The 21,028-nt window shown below is 46.0% G+C and overlaps 1 protein-coding gene across 1 annotated transcript in view; it reads left to right on the top strand.

The window, feature by feature from the left end:
- PKD1L1 (polycystin 1 like 1, transient receptor potential channel interacting) overlaps nucleotides 1–21,028 on the top strand; it is a 1,793,388-nt gene that overhangs the window by 1,380,116 nt on the left and 392,244 nt on the right. Inside the window, exon 51 of the mRNA XM_078688182.1 lies at nucleotides 1,030–1,203. Coding sequence (XP_078544308.1) covers nucleotides 1,030–1,203 — 174 coding nt within the window. The remainder of the gene's footprint in view (nucleotides 1–1,029; nucleotides 1,204–21,028) is intronic.

Genomic DNA, 21,028 nt, shown 5'->3' with positions numbered 1-21,028 from the left:
CAAGTAAAAATAGGTGTCCAGGACTAGTATATTGTACACGGTACCTTCCAAGTGGCTATTCCTCAGTTAATAATGCAAGTAGATTTCCAGCACAAGCTTGTTCCTCTGTAGACACGAGCTATGGGAGCTGGATACGTTTCTAAATGCTTCAAGGCAGCTCGTCCCCCCCTTTCCTATGGTGTCCAAGCAATTATCAGACTGTTATAAACAGGCAAAAGTTGCAAGAGGGGTGGCTCAGCCCAGCCTCTGCCAGGCTCTGACGGGTGCAGACGGGCCCGCTCTTAGCACAGTCTTTGCCCGGGCACCTGTCCAGGCGCGTCCAGCGCAGTTGGAGCCTAGGCGGCCCTTTCAACACTCCTCCGGGCACGGGAGACTGGCAGGCAGCGGCAGACTCTGAGCCTTGTCGTCCGCCCCCTTCCTCCTGAGAAATAGGCACAGTCATAGTCCTTCTTTAGTGCCCATGTTTTCAATATCTATGTCTAAGTAGAGGCTTGGTGGACCAATGCAGGCTAGTCTCATTATGCACAACAATCGAGACATTATATAGTAGGCCCAGAAGCTAACCTTCGGTTTGCCAATATCCTTATGGTATTTCCCCTTGTTGATTTTTGCGCAAGCGCGGCATTTGCTTGTTGCCCGGTTTCCGTGCAGTAGTGTTAGGAACCTTGGTGAAAGGCATAAGTCAATTATGTAGAGAGGATGAACTGGACTGTCAGAGGGCAGATAAACGCCTGGGTGTCTTCAATGACTTTAAAGTACTCGATGGGCGACTTGTCAGGTTAAACTCAAGAAATGTTATTTCTGAATGCTTAAGCAATTCGCAAAACCACACCTAATCATAATGTTTGTACATTGTCTTTTAACAACAGAGCCACTATCTATAGATAGTGACTCGTTACCCCTTCACTTGCCTGTTATGTATTCGCAAAACATTATGACTACTTTCCTAGCCCTATGCAGGGTACCGTGTAAAATGAGACTTTAGTGAGCTGTACAGTGGCCTGTAGTAAAGCTTTATACCTTTTGCAGATCCTTGTAGTTGCAGCAGTTGTGGCTTGGAAGAAACGAGGGTGCAGCAACTTCTTCAGTGAAACCTTGTGTGATGCAACTAAGTATCTGGAGTGTGAGCCGGGCCATCTTCCCAAGCATTTTGTTCTTCACTCTCGCTCACATTTTCAAGATGCTTCCACGGAGTTTGAAAAGGTAAGTTATATTTAAAGAAAGTCCTATTTAGTATGCTACTACTATTTTTTTGGACTAGTTGTATATACTGAGTAACAAAAGTCTAATATGATTTACATTCTCAATTGGAGGAAAACTTTTTCACAGGGAAGGGCATTATAATTTACCACAAAAAAATAAAACATGCTGGTTCTAAACGTCAGCAGATATACATTTTGGCATTACCACTTACATTGGAGTGTAAATGTTAGAAACGTGTGGTTTTAGGATTGTCATATATTTCCACATACTCCTGCTAATGAACGGGATCCATGATATGGCCCTGAAGGTTACTGCCTACTGAAATTGAAGGATTTAGACTTGTATGCTAGCCATTTCACTTGTGTATTTGGCATCTTAAAAAAACTGGATCATTTACATAATTCTTGTATTGGATTTGTACTTCCCTAAAAGGACATTCCAGTATACTTTTAACAATTGGTAAATGAGTGACAGTTTTTACAATGATTAAAAGAACGTGAGTGACCCAGTTAGACCCTTGAGGGCTTGGGTAGTTAAATGAAAGGGTAGAGAGGCCTTCAAGGGATATAATTCAAGAGAACAATCAATTGTTTGATGTAACTCTAGGAGAAATTAATTAACCTAATGTATGAATCATATAAGCAAATACACAAAATCTATTTGTTTGGACCATATGTAACAACAAATAAACACATTAAAACATATAAACGTATAGACAACAAAACACAAGGGTGTATATGAAAAGAATTTTATCAAACATTTATTGAATCAGCAATAAATCAAAGAAGCAGGTATGGAAATGCTGGTATGGATAACGTGATAACAAAATAATCAATAGCACAGCAAAACCTAAAAAGAACATCTATCTCAAAAACAAAGCGACTCAAACACTGCAGAGATAAGATGAAGGTCGACGTTTCGGTCTCTTTACAACAAAATTATCGAGACCATCCTCAGGACTGTTGTCATTAAAACACTGCTGAAAGCTGTACTGTAATCCAGATGGATGTAAGGTACCACAGAGTTGGTCTCAGGGAAGGGTTTAGCGTTGAACACGGGTTAGTGCCTTTAAATGGAGCACTGACGCCCCTCAGGCTCAATCGCCGGGAAATAAGATAGACGATCAATTTTCTAAATGGCTACTGCCTCAGGGTGAAAACCGCTCCGTAATATGGAAGCTAGGGACCTATAATCCTCTTAACATCCAACGACTGTATCCACAAAAAACGAAATCTTTTGGGCTGTGGCGGTTGCAAGACGAAGAGCTTGAACCCTCGTATCTGCGGTTGCTTCAATCTAAGACGCAGTCAACATTAATTCGAAAGGGCACCGGAAAAGGTTTCAAGCTCTTCGTCTTGCAACCGCCACAGCCCAAAAGATTTCGTTTTTTGTGGATACAGTCGTTGGATGTTAAGAGGATTATAGGTCCCTAGCTTCCATATTACGGAGCGGTTTTCACCCTGAGGCAGTAGCCATTTAGAAAATTGATCGTCTATCTTATTTCCCGGCGATTGAGCCTGAGGGGCGTCTGTGCTCAATTTAAAGGCACTAACCCGTGTTCAACGCTAAACCCTTCCCTGAGACCAACTCTGTGGTACCTTACATCCATCTGGATTACAGTACAGCTTTCAGCAGTGTTTTAATGACAACAGTCCTGAGGATGGTCTCGATAATTTTGTTGTAAAGAGACCGAAACGTCGACCTTCATCTTATCTCTGCAGTGTTTGAGTCGCTTTGTTTTTGAGATAGATGTTCTTTTTAGGTTTTGCTGTGCTATTGATTATTTTGTTATCACGTTATCCATACCAGCATTTCCATACCTGCTTCTTTGATTTATTGCTGATTCAATGAATGTTTGATAAAATTCTTTTCATATACACCCTTGTGTTTTGTTGTCTATACGTTTATATGTTTTAATGTGTTTATTTGTTGTTACATATGGTCCAAACAAATAGATTTTGTGTATTTGCTTATATGATTCATACATTAGGTTAATTAATTTCTCCTAGAGTTACATCAAACAATTGATTGTTCTCTTGAATTATATCCCTTGAAGGCCTCTCTACCCTTTCAGTTTTTACAATGAGACAACAGCTAAAATAGTTCTGAAAAGCAGCATATTATCCAGTATTATGGGTGTCTTTCATAGATTCACATGCCTGAATCATTCCCCGTCGTCGAGATGGGAGCCCCCGGTACATAGAAAAGTAATGTCCTATAGACATACATAGAGAAAAGTAGGCCTAAGGGCCTTGCCTTAGTAGCCTATCTATGTCCTTTTGTAAAAAGGACCAAAATCCTGAAGGTAGCCAATCAGCTACCACCTCCCTCTAGAACCTTCCTGCCAGGAGCCTCAGTCTCTCAGATTTTCTACCGCACGTTGTGCTAGGGAGTCTCCACCTGAGCTCTCCTCAGGTTTCTTGGATTTATCTCTTTTTTCATAGAACTTGGATAATTTGCTTTAACAAACAACAATGGCTGATCAGCAGAAGAAAGGCCTGTTCAGAGCCTGTTCATCTTGTGGTAAGAAGAGACTGCACGTCGATTACAAGCATGAAACTTGCCTCTACTGTCTTTACCCTGATCATTCTCCTAAAGAATGTAGGATTTGTAGAACATTCTCTACTAAGACTCTAAAAGACAGAGAAGGGAGACTGCTCCTCTGGTTGAACAGACTTAAAACCAGAGAGGATGATGTACTGTCCTCAGAGGGCAGTGAAATGGCTTCAGTTTCATCAAAACTGTCCTTGAAAAGGCCAAGGGCTGCTTCCCCTAGCCCTACAGACGTCCCTCATAAAAAGACTACCACAAGGTCTTCTGAGGTAAGATCTGATACGTCTGTGAAGGATGCTCCCACCTTCAGAAAGCCAACGCAGTCATCGTCGACTAGTTCGTCGACGTTTTCTTCAAGAAAAACCACCTATGTCGACGGTTTCGACGACAATGGCGTCATCAGCCTCTTCATCGATGACGACGACCACTCAATCGTCGATGACGGGTAAGCCACTGTCATCGATTGTACTGATAAAAAAGCAGTCGACGTTCATCAAGGCTCCGTCATCGTCGACGACGACACCGACGTCGACGAGACACAAAACGGCGACGCCTCCACCATCGACGAAGACACCATCGACATCTGGCGCACCGTCGACGAAGACATCGACGACGGTAAGAGCATCGTCGACGCCAAAGTCACCGTCGACGACTGCACCGTCGACGACGAAGGCATCGTCGACGACGAAAGCACCGTCGACGACGAAAGCACCGTCGACGACCGCACCGTCGACGACGAAGGCACCGTCGACAGGACCGTCGACGACCGCACCGTTGACAACAACATCACCGACGACCGCACCGTCGACGAGGGAACCGTCGACGACCTCATCGTCGACAATTGAGAAACGATCGACGTCAGCACCGTCTACGACACCGGCGACCACGACGTCGTCGTCGACGACAACATCGTCGACGCCATGGAAAAAATCTGAGTTAATTCCATCAAAAAAGATTACCAAACTCCCTATTACGCCAGATTTGACATCGCCAAGTAGGGTTAAAAAATTACCCCCATCTTGTCTATTACAAGATGATGAATCAGAGGACGACCAATTCGATCAGGCTACTAGTCCATCGGATCTCATTGTAAAATGCCAGAGCACAGATGACGATGGAGATGAGGTCATTTTTACTGAAGAAACTGTTCAAGCTCAAGTACAAACTCACGTCACTCCAATGATCTGCCTTCCGGCTGCTATAGTCACTGATCTACAATTTTTGATCGAGGACTACAAAAAACGATTCCCTGAATCGCCAGCGGCCCCTTCCACGGAGAAATCTCCAGCATCATCCAGACCGCAACATCTCCAAAGTCAAGACCACCACCTTTGGACATACCTCACGAGAGGGAAACAGTTCATCACATTCAATCTTCTGATGAGGAAGGCAATGAACCAGAAGAAGGAGAGGTTAGAGACGACCTGTCCCATAACAGAGACGATGAAGATTATGTTGCTCATTCTCCAGCCACACCTGAACCCAATACTTCAGACTCTCCGCCAGTGGATATCGGCGGATTCCACAATTTAATAGAGAGAGCAGCCACTAGGTTCCACATGACTATAGAATCACAGGAAACAGATTGTTTCTTATATGACTTTAAGGATCCTATAAAAAAGACGGCTAGATCGATTCCCATTATAGATCACATCTGGGAACAAGGTCAGCAACTCATTCAAACACCTGCATCAGTTTCAATAGTGGTACCTAGACTGGATAAAAAGTATAAGGCACCAACAACAGCACCTACATGCCTTAATGCACATCCCAAGCCGGATTCGGTAGTCACCCAAGCCGCACAAAAGAATTAGAGAAATCCGCCCTCGCCATTGTCAGCACCACCAGACAAGGAGGGCAGGAAATTGGATGGCATCGGCAAACGTTTTTCTACAACGTCAGCGATGACTGTCAAGGTGGCCAACGCCATTGCGCTACTAGGCAGATAGAATAGACAATTATGGGAAGACATTGTTCCGTATCTAGCGGATGTACCCGAAGAATTGAAGGATGAGGTTCAATCACTCCTTAAAGAAGGACAAATGTCAGCATCGGAGATCATCGATTCCGCTGTAGATGTCGCCATGACAGGCTTCAGACAGCTGGCAGGCGCAGCAGTTTTGCGCAGACAAGAATGGCTCAAAGCCACATCTTTCGGACAAGAGGTCAAAACCAAAGTCTTGGACATGCCCTATGACGGACAACACCTATTTGGGGAAAAAATGGATGAGGCCTTGCAGACAATCAAAAAAGACACAGACACTGCAAGAGCTCTCGGCACTTTACAATTTAAGAACCAGTCCTTTCGAGGGCACAGAGGAAGGGGTCAACCCTCTTACAGGGGATCATATCAAGGAAAATCCTCTTATTCCTACAATCAAAATCGCTCACAATATCAGCAGCGACAGCAGCAACAAGGTCGTCAGACCTCCTATGGGAGATCGAACTTCAGGGGAAAATCCCAGAGGAAACCAGCCGGCGGACGACAATGACCATTTCCAACAGCCAGTCCCCCCACAGTATTGTCCATTCAAAATTGGAGGAAAATTGACACACTTCCTCCACAATTGGAGATCGATAACAACAGATCGGTGGGTACTCCAATTAATCCAGCATGGTCACTCATTGGAATTCAATTCAATCCCACCGTTAACTCCTCCTCGCAAAATTCAACACAGGCACCTTTGTTTACTCCTGCAAGAAATCTCTTCAATGTTGAAGAAAGGAGCAATAGAGCGAGTTCCATCAGCTCAAAAAGGGAAGGGATTTTATTCCCGCTTCTTTTTAATTCAACAGAAGAAGAAGAAATGGAGGCCCATTCTAGATCTCAGGGCACTCAATACATTCTTGAAGAGCCAATCGTTTCGAATGGTGACTATCCAGGAAATCCTAGGATCCCTAGAGGAAGGAGACTTTATGACGTCTTTGGACCTGCAAGACGCATATTACCATATCCCAATACACAAACGCCACAAGAAATTCCTACGATTTGAAGTAGCAGGTCAACACTACCAATTCTGTGTCCTCCCATTCGGCCTCAAATCAGCGCCACGCATTTTCACAAAGTGCCTGGCTCCTGTGGCAGCTTTCCTGAGACAGCAAAATCACCAGGTCTTCCCCTACCTGGACGACTGGCTGGTGAAGGCACCATCTATGACAGACGCGCAAATTTCTTCCAACACCTGTCTCACTATTTTCCAACGCCTAGGTCTGACTCTCAACAACTTACAGCCCACCAAAGTTATCACATTCCTGGGGGCAACTCTAAATACAACCTCTTCCAAAGCCTTCCCTTCTCAAGAAAGGAAACACAAACTGATCATTCTGGCTACCGCAGTGTCTTCAAAAAACACCATCAAAGTCCGTACTTTCAAGTCCCTTCTAGGGATGATGTCTTCTTGCATACTACTCATCCCTCACTGTCTGCTCAGAATGCGCCCCTTCAGGAGGCCTTGACCAAACAGTGGACCCAAATCAGGAGGAAGCAGCTGCCTTAGATAGAGACAGGAACATTATATTATACGGTCTTAGACCCCTGGCCACACAAGTGGCAAAAGCAGTGCCAAGAACAGAAGGTAAAAACTGTCCTGTAGGACAATGTTTCTTTTCTGCAGCTCTCAGAGGTACCTTGAACATTGACGTTCAATTTTACAAAATAAATGGTTTCAGTAGTTTCAGTAGTGCGACATACTCTTTTGAATGAAAAAGGGATATAGATAACTGTGAGAAGTTGGCCTGATATATAATGTTCACTATTCTAGTGAGCACTTTGTATCAGTCCAAACAACCCTTATTGATGATTGGTTGTAAGTCAACCTTAGAGACCAGCTATCCTAGTAGCATGGATACGAGCAGTCTAAGGCTAAGACTCTAGAGGGCGTGTTAAGCCAGCTGTTTTACCATCACATTACCCCTTGAACACCCAGTGAAAGGACACCACACAAGTTGTCATGAAAATAAATGTATCTTTATTTCTAACAAGTCTACCCTGAACTCTTTATGAGTCAGGGAGCTAAGCACAATACAAAACTCTTATAAAAATACTTAAGTTAGCACAGTATATACAAATGCCCGAGGGGCACGGGAAACCATATACTCAAAAAGTGGAATGCGAAACTACTAGCAGGTAAGTACAGTACTAATAGGCTTTGGAATCGCTAGGACTTGACTATAGAATCGTTAGATTACTTCTAGGAGGCCCAGGGGACTCGGGTGCAGAGTGTGCACTCTCACGCGGGATGCGGGACAAAGCCTATGATAGCTAGTAAAGGTAAAGTTAGTGTTCACGGGCGAACCCGACCTGGTAGGAAGAAAACGACAGTGGATCCTGACCCTTGGATAGTGAGGCTATGCTGGGGCACCGAAATGCCGAAGTTACCTAGCCCAGGGGCTGCAGCTGCATATGTCTCAAAAGACGTCGGGAATCCTCGTAGACGAACCAGGAGCCTGGAAGAAAGATGCTGGCAGGCGACCAGTGAAGAGAGTTCGAAGTGATCCAAGCCTGGATCTTGAAGATGGATGACACCTGAAAGCAGAGGGGACCAAGTTTGTGACTACTAGCCAGTAGTCAGGGGCACCAGGAGGGCACCGGAGGGTAGTCACCTCGACTAGGTGAGTGGGCGACGCTGTGCTCTGCAGATCTCACGGACCAGGAGGCGTTGTCGGCGACCAGGATGGAGGGGCGAGCTGTCCCACGATGGATGAAGCTGTCGGCGTCGAAGGACCCAGGATTGGGCAACAAAGCCTTGGCTAATTCAAGCCCACGCGGTGGACTCAAAATGGCGTCTTGAGTGGACCAGGAGGGTCCGGGGTGCTCCTCTTCTGGAAGGGAGCAAGAACCAGTCTGGAGCAACCAGACCAGCAGCAGTGATGTCGTCGGGCGTCGTTCAGAAGGCCACAAGCCAGCGGGCTAGTAGCCAAACAACGCGGTGAGCAGCAAAAAGCAGAAGGGCCCCACGCCGATCGTGGAGATGCTGGGGGGCTGATCTTCGGTGCTGGAGCTGCTCAGGGTCGGGGCTTCTCGGACCCCAAAGCACTCGCCAGTAGATTACCCGGCGGGCTTGCTGTGAAGAAGTCGTGCAGTCTTGGCAATAGTCGGTCCCTTGAGGTCTCGTCGCACTCACGGTTCTCAGCTTGGCTGTAGAGGTGAGTAGAGGTCGGAGGTGCCAGGGAAGCCGGGTCTTGTCGAGCTGGACAGTCGGATTCCGGAGGAAGGACTTGCAGCAGACCGCAGTGTTCTTAAGGTGGTGCCTGCGGATGCAGGGTGACTACTCCTTAGTCACAAGGGAGAATCTTGAAGAAGAAATCTTGATGTCCTTTCGTAGAAAGTCGTGTCTTGATTCCAAAGATGATCTAATTTGGAAGGGGGCCAGTTCCTACCTTTATCTGGGAAAAGGGGGCTGGCACGCGACTAAGCCCTGCCCTATGGGTGGGACCAGGAGGGGGGTGGTTACACCCCTCTCCTTTGGCGGGCTTTCCCCAGGCCAGGGGCTGGAGTGCCCCTGGAACTGGTTTCAGCCGGCCTATGCACAGTGAGCACCGGGGTGTCACTTGCAGTCACCTTCCTCTGTAGCCCTGCCTACCTGGAATACACAAAACCCTGTCTGGGACGGTGCTGGCACCGCCCCTGGCAGGAAACCCTTTGTCCTTGCCTCCTGCTCTGGGAGGACTCCCAGCAGCAGGAGGGCAGACTTGTGTCTCGGTGGCAGCATCCATTTTGTGGATGCTAGGGCTCTGTCTGACTTTAACCGGGGTTACAGGTTACATACATGTCGTGTCCCTCTAGAAGGGTGGAATGCTAACCCCGTCGCCAGAATTGGCGAGGGGTTAGTATTCCAATTCGTATGACACCTTACTCGACATGTTTTGATAAAGCGATACCAGAGTTGGCATATAACCGCGAGGATTATAATGCACTTAAGAGTATATGGTATGCGATATCATGGAAACGGCTAAGGGATGGATCCCGAAAGCCGCAGACAGGCTCAGCTCATGCCAGAGCACTATCTCACACGATTCCAAGCACTCTGCCTTCAGGATTGTCAAGGCCTGCCATAGGAGTGACTGATAGGAGATCTGTGTGTCCATTTTTAGGGTTAGATATAGGTATACTATATCTAAAGCAAAGGGTGAGTACACCACCTTGCCCCAGCTGTCAAGCAGCCAGTTGTGTCAGATTTGGATGGCCAGCCAGGGGTGGCATAATACATGCTGCAGCCCCTGGTAGGCCCTGGGTACACCTATGCCCTGGGTACCTAAGGTACACTGTACAGGGACTGATAAGGTGACTCAGTATCCAATTAGATATGTACCTAAGGTACATGGAATCCATTTTACAGAGAGAGCAGTAGGCCTGGGGTCCTGAATAGCAGGGCCCCAGGTCAACTAAGTCAGAAAACCAGCAAAACACCAGGCAAAAAGTTGGGGGCAACCATAGTCAGGGATCTACCTTCCTACATAACCCCCCCCCCCCCCCCCAAACGAAAGGAGATAAGGCTATCCTTGCCAGGTAAGCCTATATTGCCTGAGTGGCCATATAAGGAAGTACCAGCACTGGCATGGTTACCCCCTATCTCATGGTCCACTAAGCAATCCCTCACCCTAAGGGTATCTGAGGGTCTCCACCATAGGGAATCTCTACCTGTGGTGTGTTTTGGCAAAGGAAAAGGCTGGTGCTGAAATGGAGTACTGAAGTGAGGCTCCACTAATTTTGGGCTCAGCTTCCTCCAATCATTTTCCACCATAGAGGCCTTTCTTTCCCAGACTGAGTTGTTTTGGGCTCTCAGGGTCAACCTCTGGCTACCTACAGCTGGAGGTTGGGTCCCTCTGTTTGGTTTACTGGAGGGACAGGTCAGGTTTGGGGCCCTCAGGTCCCAGGTTTGGCTGTGCCCAACAGTGTCCATCTGTGGGAGGTCCCTAACTAAATTTAAGGGGGATCCCTCAGGAGTTGATTTTATTTTCACTTGGCTAGGACTACTAGCTTCAGTGCCCTTAATCTGCTGATTGGGGAATTCTTTTGGACAGGGGGCCCTTTGGGGTCCAACACTGGCCTCCCTGACCTCTACAGCCCTGGGCTGACTGAGGCAGGGTAGAGAGGGGCAGGTTACCTGCTCCAGACTGGGTCCCACCTTGGAAGGGTCCACTGGCATCAGGGGTTCTGCCAGGCTAGGCCTGACTACCTCTGTGGCAGTTTCTTCACAAGGGGTCAGATCAGTTCCCTGAGGAGGCTGACCCTTTCCTAAAGTCTGGTGGGAGGGAGATTTCTCTTCCTCCTCAATGCTCTCTGTCTGAGTGGAGTGATCCATAGTTTCAGGCTTCACAACACTATCATCTGTCTGAGTTTGAGCTGTGGCCATCACAACTCTCCCAACCTTTTCAGGATGGGGCTCAGTTTGGGTGTGGGCTGTGACCATCACAGCCTTGACAACCTGTTCTGGGAAGGAAGTTGTCTGAGATTGGGCTGTGGCTGGCACAGCCCTCCTGACCTGTTCAGGGAGGACATCTTGGACTGGGGCTGTGGCTATCACTGCCCCACTAACCTTACCATGGATGTTTACCATTTTAGAATGGGTTTCTTGCTCTACTTCAGCCCAGGCTGAGAGCTCTAAATCATTCCCGAGTAGGCAATCTACAGGCAAATTTGGTGACACTGCCACTCTCTTGTGGCCAGTGACACCTCCCCAGCTGAGATTGACCACTGCCATGGGATGATCTCTCTGTACTCCATCAATATTGATCACCTGGTATGTGGCACCAGGTAAAAGTTGCCTTGAGGGGACTAGACTCTCAGTCACCATAGTGATGCTAGCCCCTGTATCTCTATAGGCCTCAACTTTTATACCATTGATGAGGGGCTCCTGTCTGTACTTGCCCAAAGTGTTGGGACAAGTTGTGAAGTTGGCAAACCCCATGCCAGTCTCACAGACAAGAGTATCTAAGTTTGGGGACCTGGTTAGGCCAGAGTCCCCAGGAACTCCCAAAGTAAATGCACCCAAATTCTTGGGGGCACTCCCACCACCTGGGGGATTACTACTAATAGTAACAGGAGGTTTGGGAATGTTACTTGGGGGTATGTTCTCCTTATTGTTATTCTTTGGGCAACTGCTGTCAGTTTTCAAATGACCCACCTGTTTACAGGGATAACAATAGGGTTTCTTCTGGTTATTAGAAGGATTCTGGGACCCACCCCCCTCAGAGGATTTTTGGGGCCCTGATGTGGTTTGATCTGGAGATTTATTCCCACCCTTCTCTTGAGGCTTGGTTGATTCCTTTTTCTGGTCACCACCTTGGTTCTTGGGCCTAATCCTGGTTCTGACCCATTTGTCTGCCCTCTTACCCAATTCTTGTGGAGAGGTCAGATCAGAGTCTACCAGGTGCTGGTGTAATAACTGGTTCTGACAATTATTTAAGACTTGCTCTCTCATAATAAGATTATACAATCCTGTGAAGTCAGTAACCTTGCTACCCAGTAGCCAGCCTTCCAAAGCCTTAGTGGCACAATCAACAAAGTCAGACCAGTCCTGAGACTGAGTTTTCTGGGTGTCTCTGAACAGCAACCTGTACTGCTCAGTGGTTAAGCCAAACCCATCAACCAGTGCATTTTTCAGGACCTGGTAATTGTTAGCCTCCTCAACTCTAGTAGTGAGGAGCTTATCTCTACCTTTGCCATCAAAGGAGAGCCACAGTATAGCTGCCCACTGACTCTGGGGAATGCACTGCACAGTGCAGGCCCTCTCCAGAGCAGCCATCCATTTCTGGATGTCATCCCCTTGCTTAAAGGGGGGCACTATCTTTGTCAGGTATTTAGTATCTAAACCCTTCTCTTTTTCTCTTGGGAGATTGCTGCCACCAGTGGGAGCTAACCCACTCATCTGCTGCTCTCTAGCAAAGGCAAGCTTCTCTTTGGCCAGGGCAAGTTCTTCCCTTTCAATCCTCAGTTTAGCTTGTCTCATCCTTGCTTCATGCTCCCTTCTCTGAGGGGAAGTCAATCTCCTTTGTGGAGAGTTCCTTCTCCTCTGAGAAGAGGCATTAGAGTGCAGAGATCTAATGGAGTCCCTAGAAAGAGATCTATCTCTCCTAACTCCAAGGTTAGGCCTCATCAGGGTCAGTACTGGGGGTCCCCCAGATCCTTCCCCAAGTAGGTCTAAGTTGGCCCTAGTGAGTCTGCTGACTAACTCAGGACCCTTGTTTGCCTCACCCTCAGAGAGTTCCTCGAGATCCCCCTCCTCAACTGCATTTACAGTGTTGTGGAGGTCTGGATCACCAAGGTGCCCCTCTAAGGCTGGCATATTCCCCTCTCCCTGAGATGCTTTACTAGCATCATAGGTCTCTAAGAGATCCAACAGGAAGGGAGTGGTGGGGTTAGCCCCCTGTTTCAATTTCCTGGAGGTACACAAGTGTCTCAACTCCTGGAAATTGAGAGCTGCATATCTTGAGCTGACCTGTGGAGGGTCAATCACCACAAGAGGGGTCCCTGAGGACTCTCCCTGGGTAGACATGCTTTTCTAGTGAGGTGTAAGTGGTGCACTTACCTACACTATATGTTTACCTACTGATCCCTTGCTAGAGTTGTAGTTTAGGGTGTGCTAGGCCCTAGGAGCTACAACAGCTGGTTCAGTAGAACTCAGAGTATTCTAAGTTAAGTTATATGTACCTTTAGTACTTATGTGATCTTTCACAAGATATTCTTAGGATATGTGTGGTAAAACAACAGCAAGCTCAAATCCCAACCGCTGCTCACCAATGTGAGAAGTTGGCCTGATATATAATGTTCACTATTCTAGTGAGCACTTTGTATCAGTCCAAACAACCCTTATTGATGATTGGTTGTAAGTCAACCTTATAGACCAGCTATCCTAGTAGCATGGATACGAGCAGTCTAAGGCTAAGACTCTAGAGGGCGTGTTAAGCCAGCTGTTTTACCATCACATTACCCCTTGAACACCCAGTGAAAGGACACCACACAAGTTGTCATGAAAATAAATGTATATTTATTTCTAACAAGTCTACCCTGAACTCTTTATGAGTCAGGGAGCTAAGCACAATACAAAACTCTTATAAAAATACTTAAGTTAGCACAGTATATACAAATGCCGAGGGGCACGGGAAACCATATACTCAAAAAGTGGAATGCGAAACTACTAGCAGGTAAGTACAGTACTAATAGGCTTTGGAATCGCTAGGACTTGACTATAGAATCGTTAGATTACTTCTAGGAGGCCCAGGGGACTCGGGTGCAGAGTGTGCACTCTCACGCGGGATGCGGGACAAAGTCTATGATAGCTAGTAAAGGTAAAGTTAGTGTTCACGGGCGAACCCGACCTGGTAGGAAGAAAACGACAGTGGATCCTGACCCTTGGATAGTGAGGCTATGCTGGGGCACCGAAATGCCGAAGTTACCTAGCCCAGGGGCTGCAGCTGCATATGTCTCAAAAGACGTCGGGAATCCTCGTAGACGAACCAGGAGCCTGGAAGAAAGATGCTGGCAGGCGACCAGTGAAGAGAGTTCGAAGTGATCCAAGCCTGGATCTTGAAGATGGATGACACCTGAAAGCAGAGGGGACCAAGTTCGTGACTACTAGCCAGTAGTCAGGGGCACCAGGAGGGCACCGGAGGGTAGTCACCTCGACTAGGTGAGTGGGCGACGCTGTGCTCTGCAGATCTCACGGACCAGGAGGCGTTGTCGGCGACCAGGATGGAGGGGCGAGCTGTCCCACGATGGATGAAGCTGTCGGCGTCGAAGGACCCAGGATTGGGCAACAAAGCCTTGGCTAATTCAAGCCCACGCGGTGGACTCAAAATGGCGTCTTGAGTGGACCAGGAGGGTCCGGGGTGCTCCTCTTCTGGAAGGGAGCAAGAACGAGTCTGGAGCAACCAGACCAGCAGCAGTGATGTCGTCGGGCGTCGTTCAGAAGGCCACAAGCCAGCGGGCTAGTAGCCAAACAACGCGGTGAGCAGCAAAAAGCAGAAGGGCCCCACGCCGATCGTGGAGATGCTGGGGGGCTGATCTTCGGTGCTGGAGCTGCTCAGGGTCGGGGCTTCTCGGACCCCAAAGCACTCGCCAGTAGATTACCCGGCGGGCTTGCTGTGAAGAAGTCGTGCAGTCTTGGCAATAGTCGGTCCCTTGAGGTCTCGTCGCACTCACGGTTCTCAGCTTGGCTGTAGAGGTGAGTAGAGGTCGGAGGTGCCAGGGAAGCCGGGTCTTGTCGAGCTGGACAGTCGGATTCCGGAGGAAGGACTTGCAGCAGACCGCAGTGTTCTTAAGGTGGTGCCTGCGGATGCAGGGTGACTACTCCTTAGTCACAAGGGAGAATCTTGAAGAAGAAATCTTGATGTCCTTTCGTAGAAAGTCGTGTCTTGATTCCAAAGATGATCTAATTTGGAAGGGGGCCAGTTCCTACCTTTATCTGGGAAAAGGGGGCTGGCACGCGACTAAGCCCTGCCCTATGGGTGGGACCAGGAGGGGGGTGGTTACACCCCTCTCCTTTGGCGGGCTTTCCCCAGGCCAGGGGCTGGAGTGCCCCTGGAACTGGTTTCAGCCGGCCTATGCACAGTGAGCACCGGGGTGTCACTTGCAGTCACCTTCCTCTGTAGCCCTGCCTACCTGGAATACACAAAACCCTGTCTGGGACGGTGCTGGCACCGCCCCTGGCAGGAAACCCTTTGTCCTTGCCTCCTGCTCTGGGAGGACTCCCAGCAGCAGGAGGGCAGACTTGTGTCTCGGTGGCAGCATCCATTTTGTGGATGCTAGGGCTCTGTCTGACTTTAACCGGGGTTACAGGTTACATACATGTCGTGTCCCTCTAGAAGGGTGGAATGCTAACCCCGTCGCCAGAATTGGCGAGGGGTTAGTATTCCAATTCGTATGACACCTTACTCGACATGTTTTGATAAAGCGATACCAGAGTTGGCATATAACCGCGAGGATTATAATGCACTTAAGAGTATATGGTATGCGATATCATGGAAACGGCTAAGTGATGGATCCCGAAAGCCGCAGACAGGCTCAGCTCATGCCAGAGCACTATCTCACACGATTCCAAGCACTCTGCCTTCAGGATTGTCAAGGCCTGCCATAGGAGTGACTGATAGGAGATCTGTTTGTCCATTTTTAGGGTTAGATATAGGTATACTATATCTAAAGCAAAGGGTGATTACACCACCTTGCCCCAGCTGTCAAGCAGCCAGTTGTGTCAGATTTGGATGGCCAGCCAGGGGTGGCATAATACATGCTGCAGCCCCTGGTAGGCCCTGGGTACACCTATGCCCTGGGTACCTAAGGTACACTGTACAGGGACTGATAAGGTGACTCAGTATCCAATTAGATATGTACCTAAGGTACATGGAATCCATTTTACAGAGAGAGCAGTAGGCCTGGGGTCCTGAATAGCAGGGCCCCAGGTCAACTAAGTCAGAAAACCAGCAAAACACCAGGCAAAAAGTTGGGGGCAACCATAGTCAGGGATCTACCTTCCTACAATAACAAAAGATATTTTCCAACTATTTATTGTCATGTTTCATTGTTGTGAATACTTGAAAAATGTATTGAAATGAAACCTTTACCTCTGTACTTAGGGTGAGTTATAGTGTCTTACAATTGATTATAAATTGAAACATATAGAGGAATAATTTAAGCCAACAATATGGTTATTATTCGCTATACCATCCCATTGAATTAATACAGGTAGATGTAACGACTATTGAGTTTTCAAATATGCTTTTGAGTCTATCCTGTGATGTAACAATACATGTATTTGATCCATACACCAATGCAGGGGTCTCCAACCTTTTCTATAAGGAGAGTTAATTCTGATAGATGAAAATAGTAACGAGCTACTACTGACTTTCACAATTTTTGCAGTGGTTACCACATCTTGCATTATTAGTAGTAGTGACTTCTCAGATGTATGCCACAATATTGAGTGATGCCAAAACATTAAATACAGAATATTGATTAATACAATATCATGAAGGATACATACATATAGGTAAGTATATGTTTTCTATTCTGAACTACACATCTATATAAAATTGAAGATATGCAGATCGTCAAGATAATCCAATGTGAAGTAAAACCATACGTATACATTCTCAAAATATATGGTTTCTAGCAAATATACACGTTCCATTTTGGCTTCACACATTCATAGAAATATTGTTTATTTTCTAAAAAAAAAATTACTTTTGCCCCAAGGGTTAGAAAATTTATGCCTGGCCTCTAAACATCAGTTTATGATTTCCCAAGACCAAATGCATCACATAGACAGATTGTGTCCCACCAGCCCAGATTTTACTTACACATGCTGCGGATGCCATAATGCTAAAGCTGCATACATAATGCCAAGGATACCCGCTGTTATGTCAGGGCCACAAGTGTAACGCTGCTGCCCACCATAATGCTAGAAATACCCAGATCATGTTCACATTGACATTATTAATCCAATGAGATCAGGATTATGCAAAATTGTCATAATTATGTGATAAATGGCCACAATTAAGTCAAGTGTGCTTGCAGTATGGCAAAGATAGCTCCCGTTATAACATTATTAGTCCAAGGATGGACACCTTCTGTTATGATTAACCAATTATTTTGCCAGTGACTGCATTATATCAGAAATAGGCCTACTTGTGTCAGAACATAACCCCTTATATTGGGCTCCAGATACATTGTGTGTTCCTTGACGGTAGGAATGGCTTTCAGGAAGAGAAAGTGTCTGTCAAAGGAGGACCCAATGCCAAACTCTTATCCAACACATACATAAATACATTTATATGTATACAGAGAAAAGTTTAAACAAACACGCTCCCTTTGTCTGAAACAAACGAGGCCATTACCTGTCTGCACTCTCAAGCCAGCCTTTTCTCTCCTAGAGTACAAGTTTGCGAACATATGGTTATCACACACCTCCACTCTGAATTCCCACACTGTCACTATTGCTGGGTCTTCTTTTCTGGCCTGTTTTCACGGGCATTGTATGGCTGATATTATGGGACTTGCAAAGGTACGATTCTCCCTGTGATTTTGCTGAATTAAGAGTGGAGACAGGTGATTCTGTTGAAGGTACTGCAGGCTGTCAGAGTATGCTTTTGAGTAAGCATATTGTCCTGCCACTGGAGGCCAATAGGTCATGCCAAGGATACGGAAATATGTATCACTGCCTTCATCAATATGCCTAGAACCTTGAAATTGCATACTGAGTGGGGCTGCACTTCAGAAAGCTAGTTTCTGGATAACAATGAGCTCCCAGTAGCTTCCGAGCTACTTGTTGTGGTAAACGTTTGTAACGTAGCCGGAACCACCAATAACATTACCATGCATTCATTACAACGCATGCGATTTTTACCACGCACATTTTTACCATGAATATGCCTTTACAACACATTGCCTTTACAGCGAAAATGTAAGCATTTTGCAGGTAGGTGTATTTTATATATTTAGTTATGTATGTGTCTATGTGTATGTGTGTTTTAGGACAAGAACATTTTTAGGGTATAGAGTGGGTAGGGTATTTGGGTGACAAGGGTATTTTTAAGGTTTAGGGTGGGTAAGGCTATTGGGGTGGAAAGGTATTTTTTTAGGGTTTATGGTGCGTAGGGGTTTTTGAGTGGCAAGGGTATTTTTAGGATTTAGGGTCGTAAGGGTTTTTGGATTACAAGGGTAATTTAGGGTTTATGGGGGTTGAGCTTCAGGGTTGTGTGTTAATAAGGTAAGAAGTGTGTGTTTGTGTATATATATTTCTTTCATATATAAATATAAAATAAATATACATACAAACACACATACATATATATGGGAAACTGCGAACACAACGCAGTTTTTACCACACATTGCCTTTACAATGTGGTTGTTACAATTCTAATGCCTTTACCATGCATTTTTTTGCCAAGGATATACCTTTACCACACATGCCATTACAATGAAAATAGAAGTACAACACAGGTAAGTATATATATATATACATGTGTGTGTGTATAAATATATGTGTGTGTGTATATATATATTATTTTTTTTTGCACAAGATTGCACAAGTCAGAGATCCGAGTAATTTAAAGCGGAAGTCTAGATTCTTACCACATGCCATGCATGACGCAATAGACGTCTTCAATAATGCTATCCTCCAGGACTTGGAAAAGATGACTAATACAAATCAGGAACTCAATAAAAAGAACTCTAATATCTCTCGGCTGGAATGGGAATCAGTAAAATCATTAAAGGAGGACACGACAATTGAGATTAAACCCTCAGACAAAAGGGGGGAACATTGTGATCTTCAGTAGAACCAAATCTAAACAAGAAGCCCTGCGACAACTTCAGGACAAGAACTGTTATAATATCATCAACAGAAAAGACTTTGTGAAGTGCACAATTGAGTATCACAGTTTACTGGAAGGGTGGAGGGATGAAGGCATGCTTAATAAAAGCGAATACGAATATTTGCATTGTGATCATCCAATAATTCCCACATTCTACCACCTGCCAAAGGTGCACAAAGACACTAAAAATCCACCGGGGAGACCCATTGTCTCCTCGATAGGAAGTCTTCTAGAGAACACTTCCAGGTTCATAGACACCTACCTGGCCCCCTTCGTGAGAGATCTACCCTCCTATGTAAGGGACATCCAAGACTTTATAAGGCTGATTGACGGCATCGAGTGGGAGTCAGATATGCTTATGATTACCCTGGATGTCGCCAATCTATATACATGTATTGACCATCAGGATGGTGTCTCTGCAATTAAATGGTTCCTTGGTACAAAGGATATCAAATATCACCGACACAACCGTATGCTGTTACAGATGGCGGAGTTTTGCCTAAATAATAACATCTTTTTATTCACAGAAAATATGTACAGACAAATCAGGGGGACCGCCATGGGCACGTGCTTTGCCCCCAGCTACGCGAACTTGTTCGTGGGCTGGTGGGAGAAGCACGTGGCCTGGGGGGGGACCAACGAAAAATGGCTGGACAATATCATGATCTGGGCAAGATATATAGATGATTTGTTTGTCCTCTGGGGGGGCGACAGATCCTCGGCTGAGGAGTATGTTGCGGCGCTGAATGACAACCATCTCAATTTGAGATTTACCAGCAATATCAGTGACACATCTGTATATTATCTTGACCTAGAGGTCTTCGCAAGAGGAAGCTCTTTACACACCACAGCGGGCAATACCGTATTACATGCGGGAAGCCATCATCCAAGGAGTATAATAAGAAACATCCCCTTCGGGGAATTACTCCGCCTAAAGAGGAACTGTTCTGATCCGAAAGATTTATCACAGGCCAGGGATGAAGCTGTGTGTAGATTCCAAGACAGAGGATACTCAAGTGCATCACTAATGAATGCAGTAAATAGAGCTGACCTTTTTGAAAGGAAAGAGCTAATGAAAACTAAAGTCAAGGAGGTAAAAACGGAGGGAACAACCAGAATGATAACCACATATAATATGAGATCTAGTGAGTTGGTAACAATATTCAATGGGAACTGGCATATCCTGAAAACGGATTCGGTTTTGAAAAAGATGCTACCCCCACACCATCTGTAACATACAGACTATGCAAATCTCTAAGTGACCATTTGACAAACAGTCACTTTGTAGACTCCCCGAGGATTTCAAATAAAAAAACTGTAAGTGGCTTCTATCCTTGCATGCACTGTAAGGCATGCAAGTATAGTAAAAAACGGACCAAGTATGAGGGAAGACCTAATGATCCACGCCCCATGAGAATGATCACAAACCTACTCAATTGTAACTCAGAGTATGTGGTCTACTGCCTGGAATGCCCGTGCTCCAAGAGATACATCGGGAGTACGATCAACCCGGCAAAGAAACGTATCCTGGAGCACATGCGTGCCATAACCAACAGGGATAAAAATTATCCCGTGGCACGCCACTTTGAAACGCACCACAATAGCAATAGGGACCTATTGTCATTCTTTCTTATTGACCAACTAGACAAAAAGGAACGTGGGGGCGACAAAGTAAGATCTTTGAGAGCATTAGAATCCAGGTATATTATTGACCTCCAAAGCATGCAACCGAGAGGTTTAAATAATGATGAGGAATTGTGGGTGCACTTGGATTAACACTATTCATAATGAGCAGAAAGAGATACTTGGCCATTAATAATAACTGATACCACATCTGATAATATAAAACAAATAAATCCGGAGGATAAGGGGGAGGAATGATTAAACAGTGAAGACAACATGGTCACTAACATGCAACATTCTTTCTCTCTCTCTCTCTCTCTCTCTCTTAGAGACACGC

Source organism: Lissotriton helveticus, chromosome 4_1 (genome assembly GCF_964261635.1).
Source record: "Lissotriton helveticus chromosome 4_1, aLisHel1.1, whole genome shotgun sequence".
Classification (NCBI taxonomy): domain Eukaryota; kingdom Metazoa; phylum Chordata; class Amphibia; order Caudata; family Salamandridae; genus Lissotriton; species Lissotriton helveticus.
This window is presented reverse-complemented; position numbering and strand designations above follow the sequence as displayed.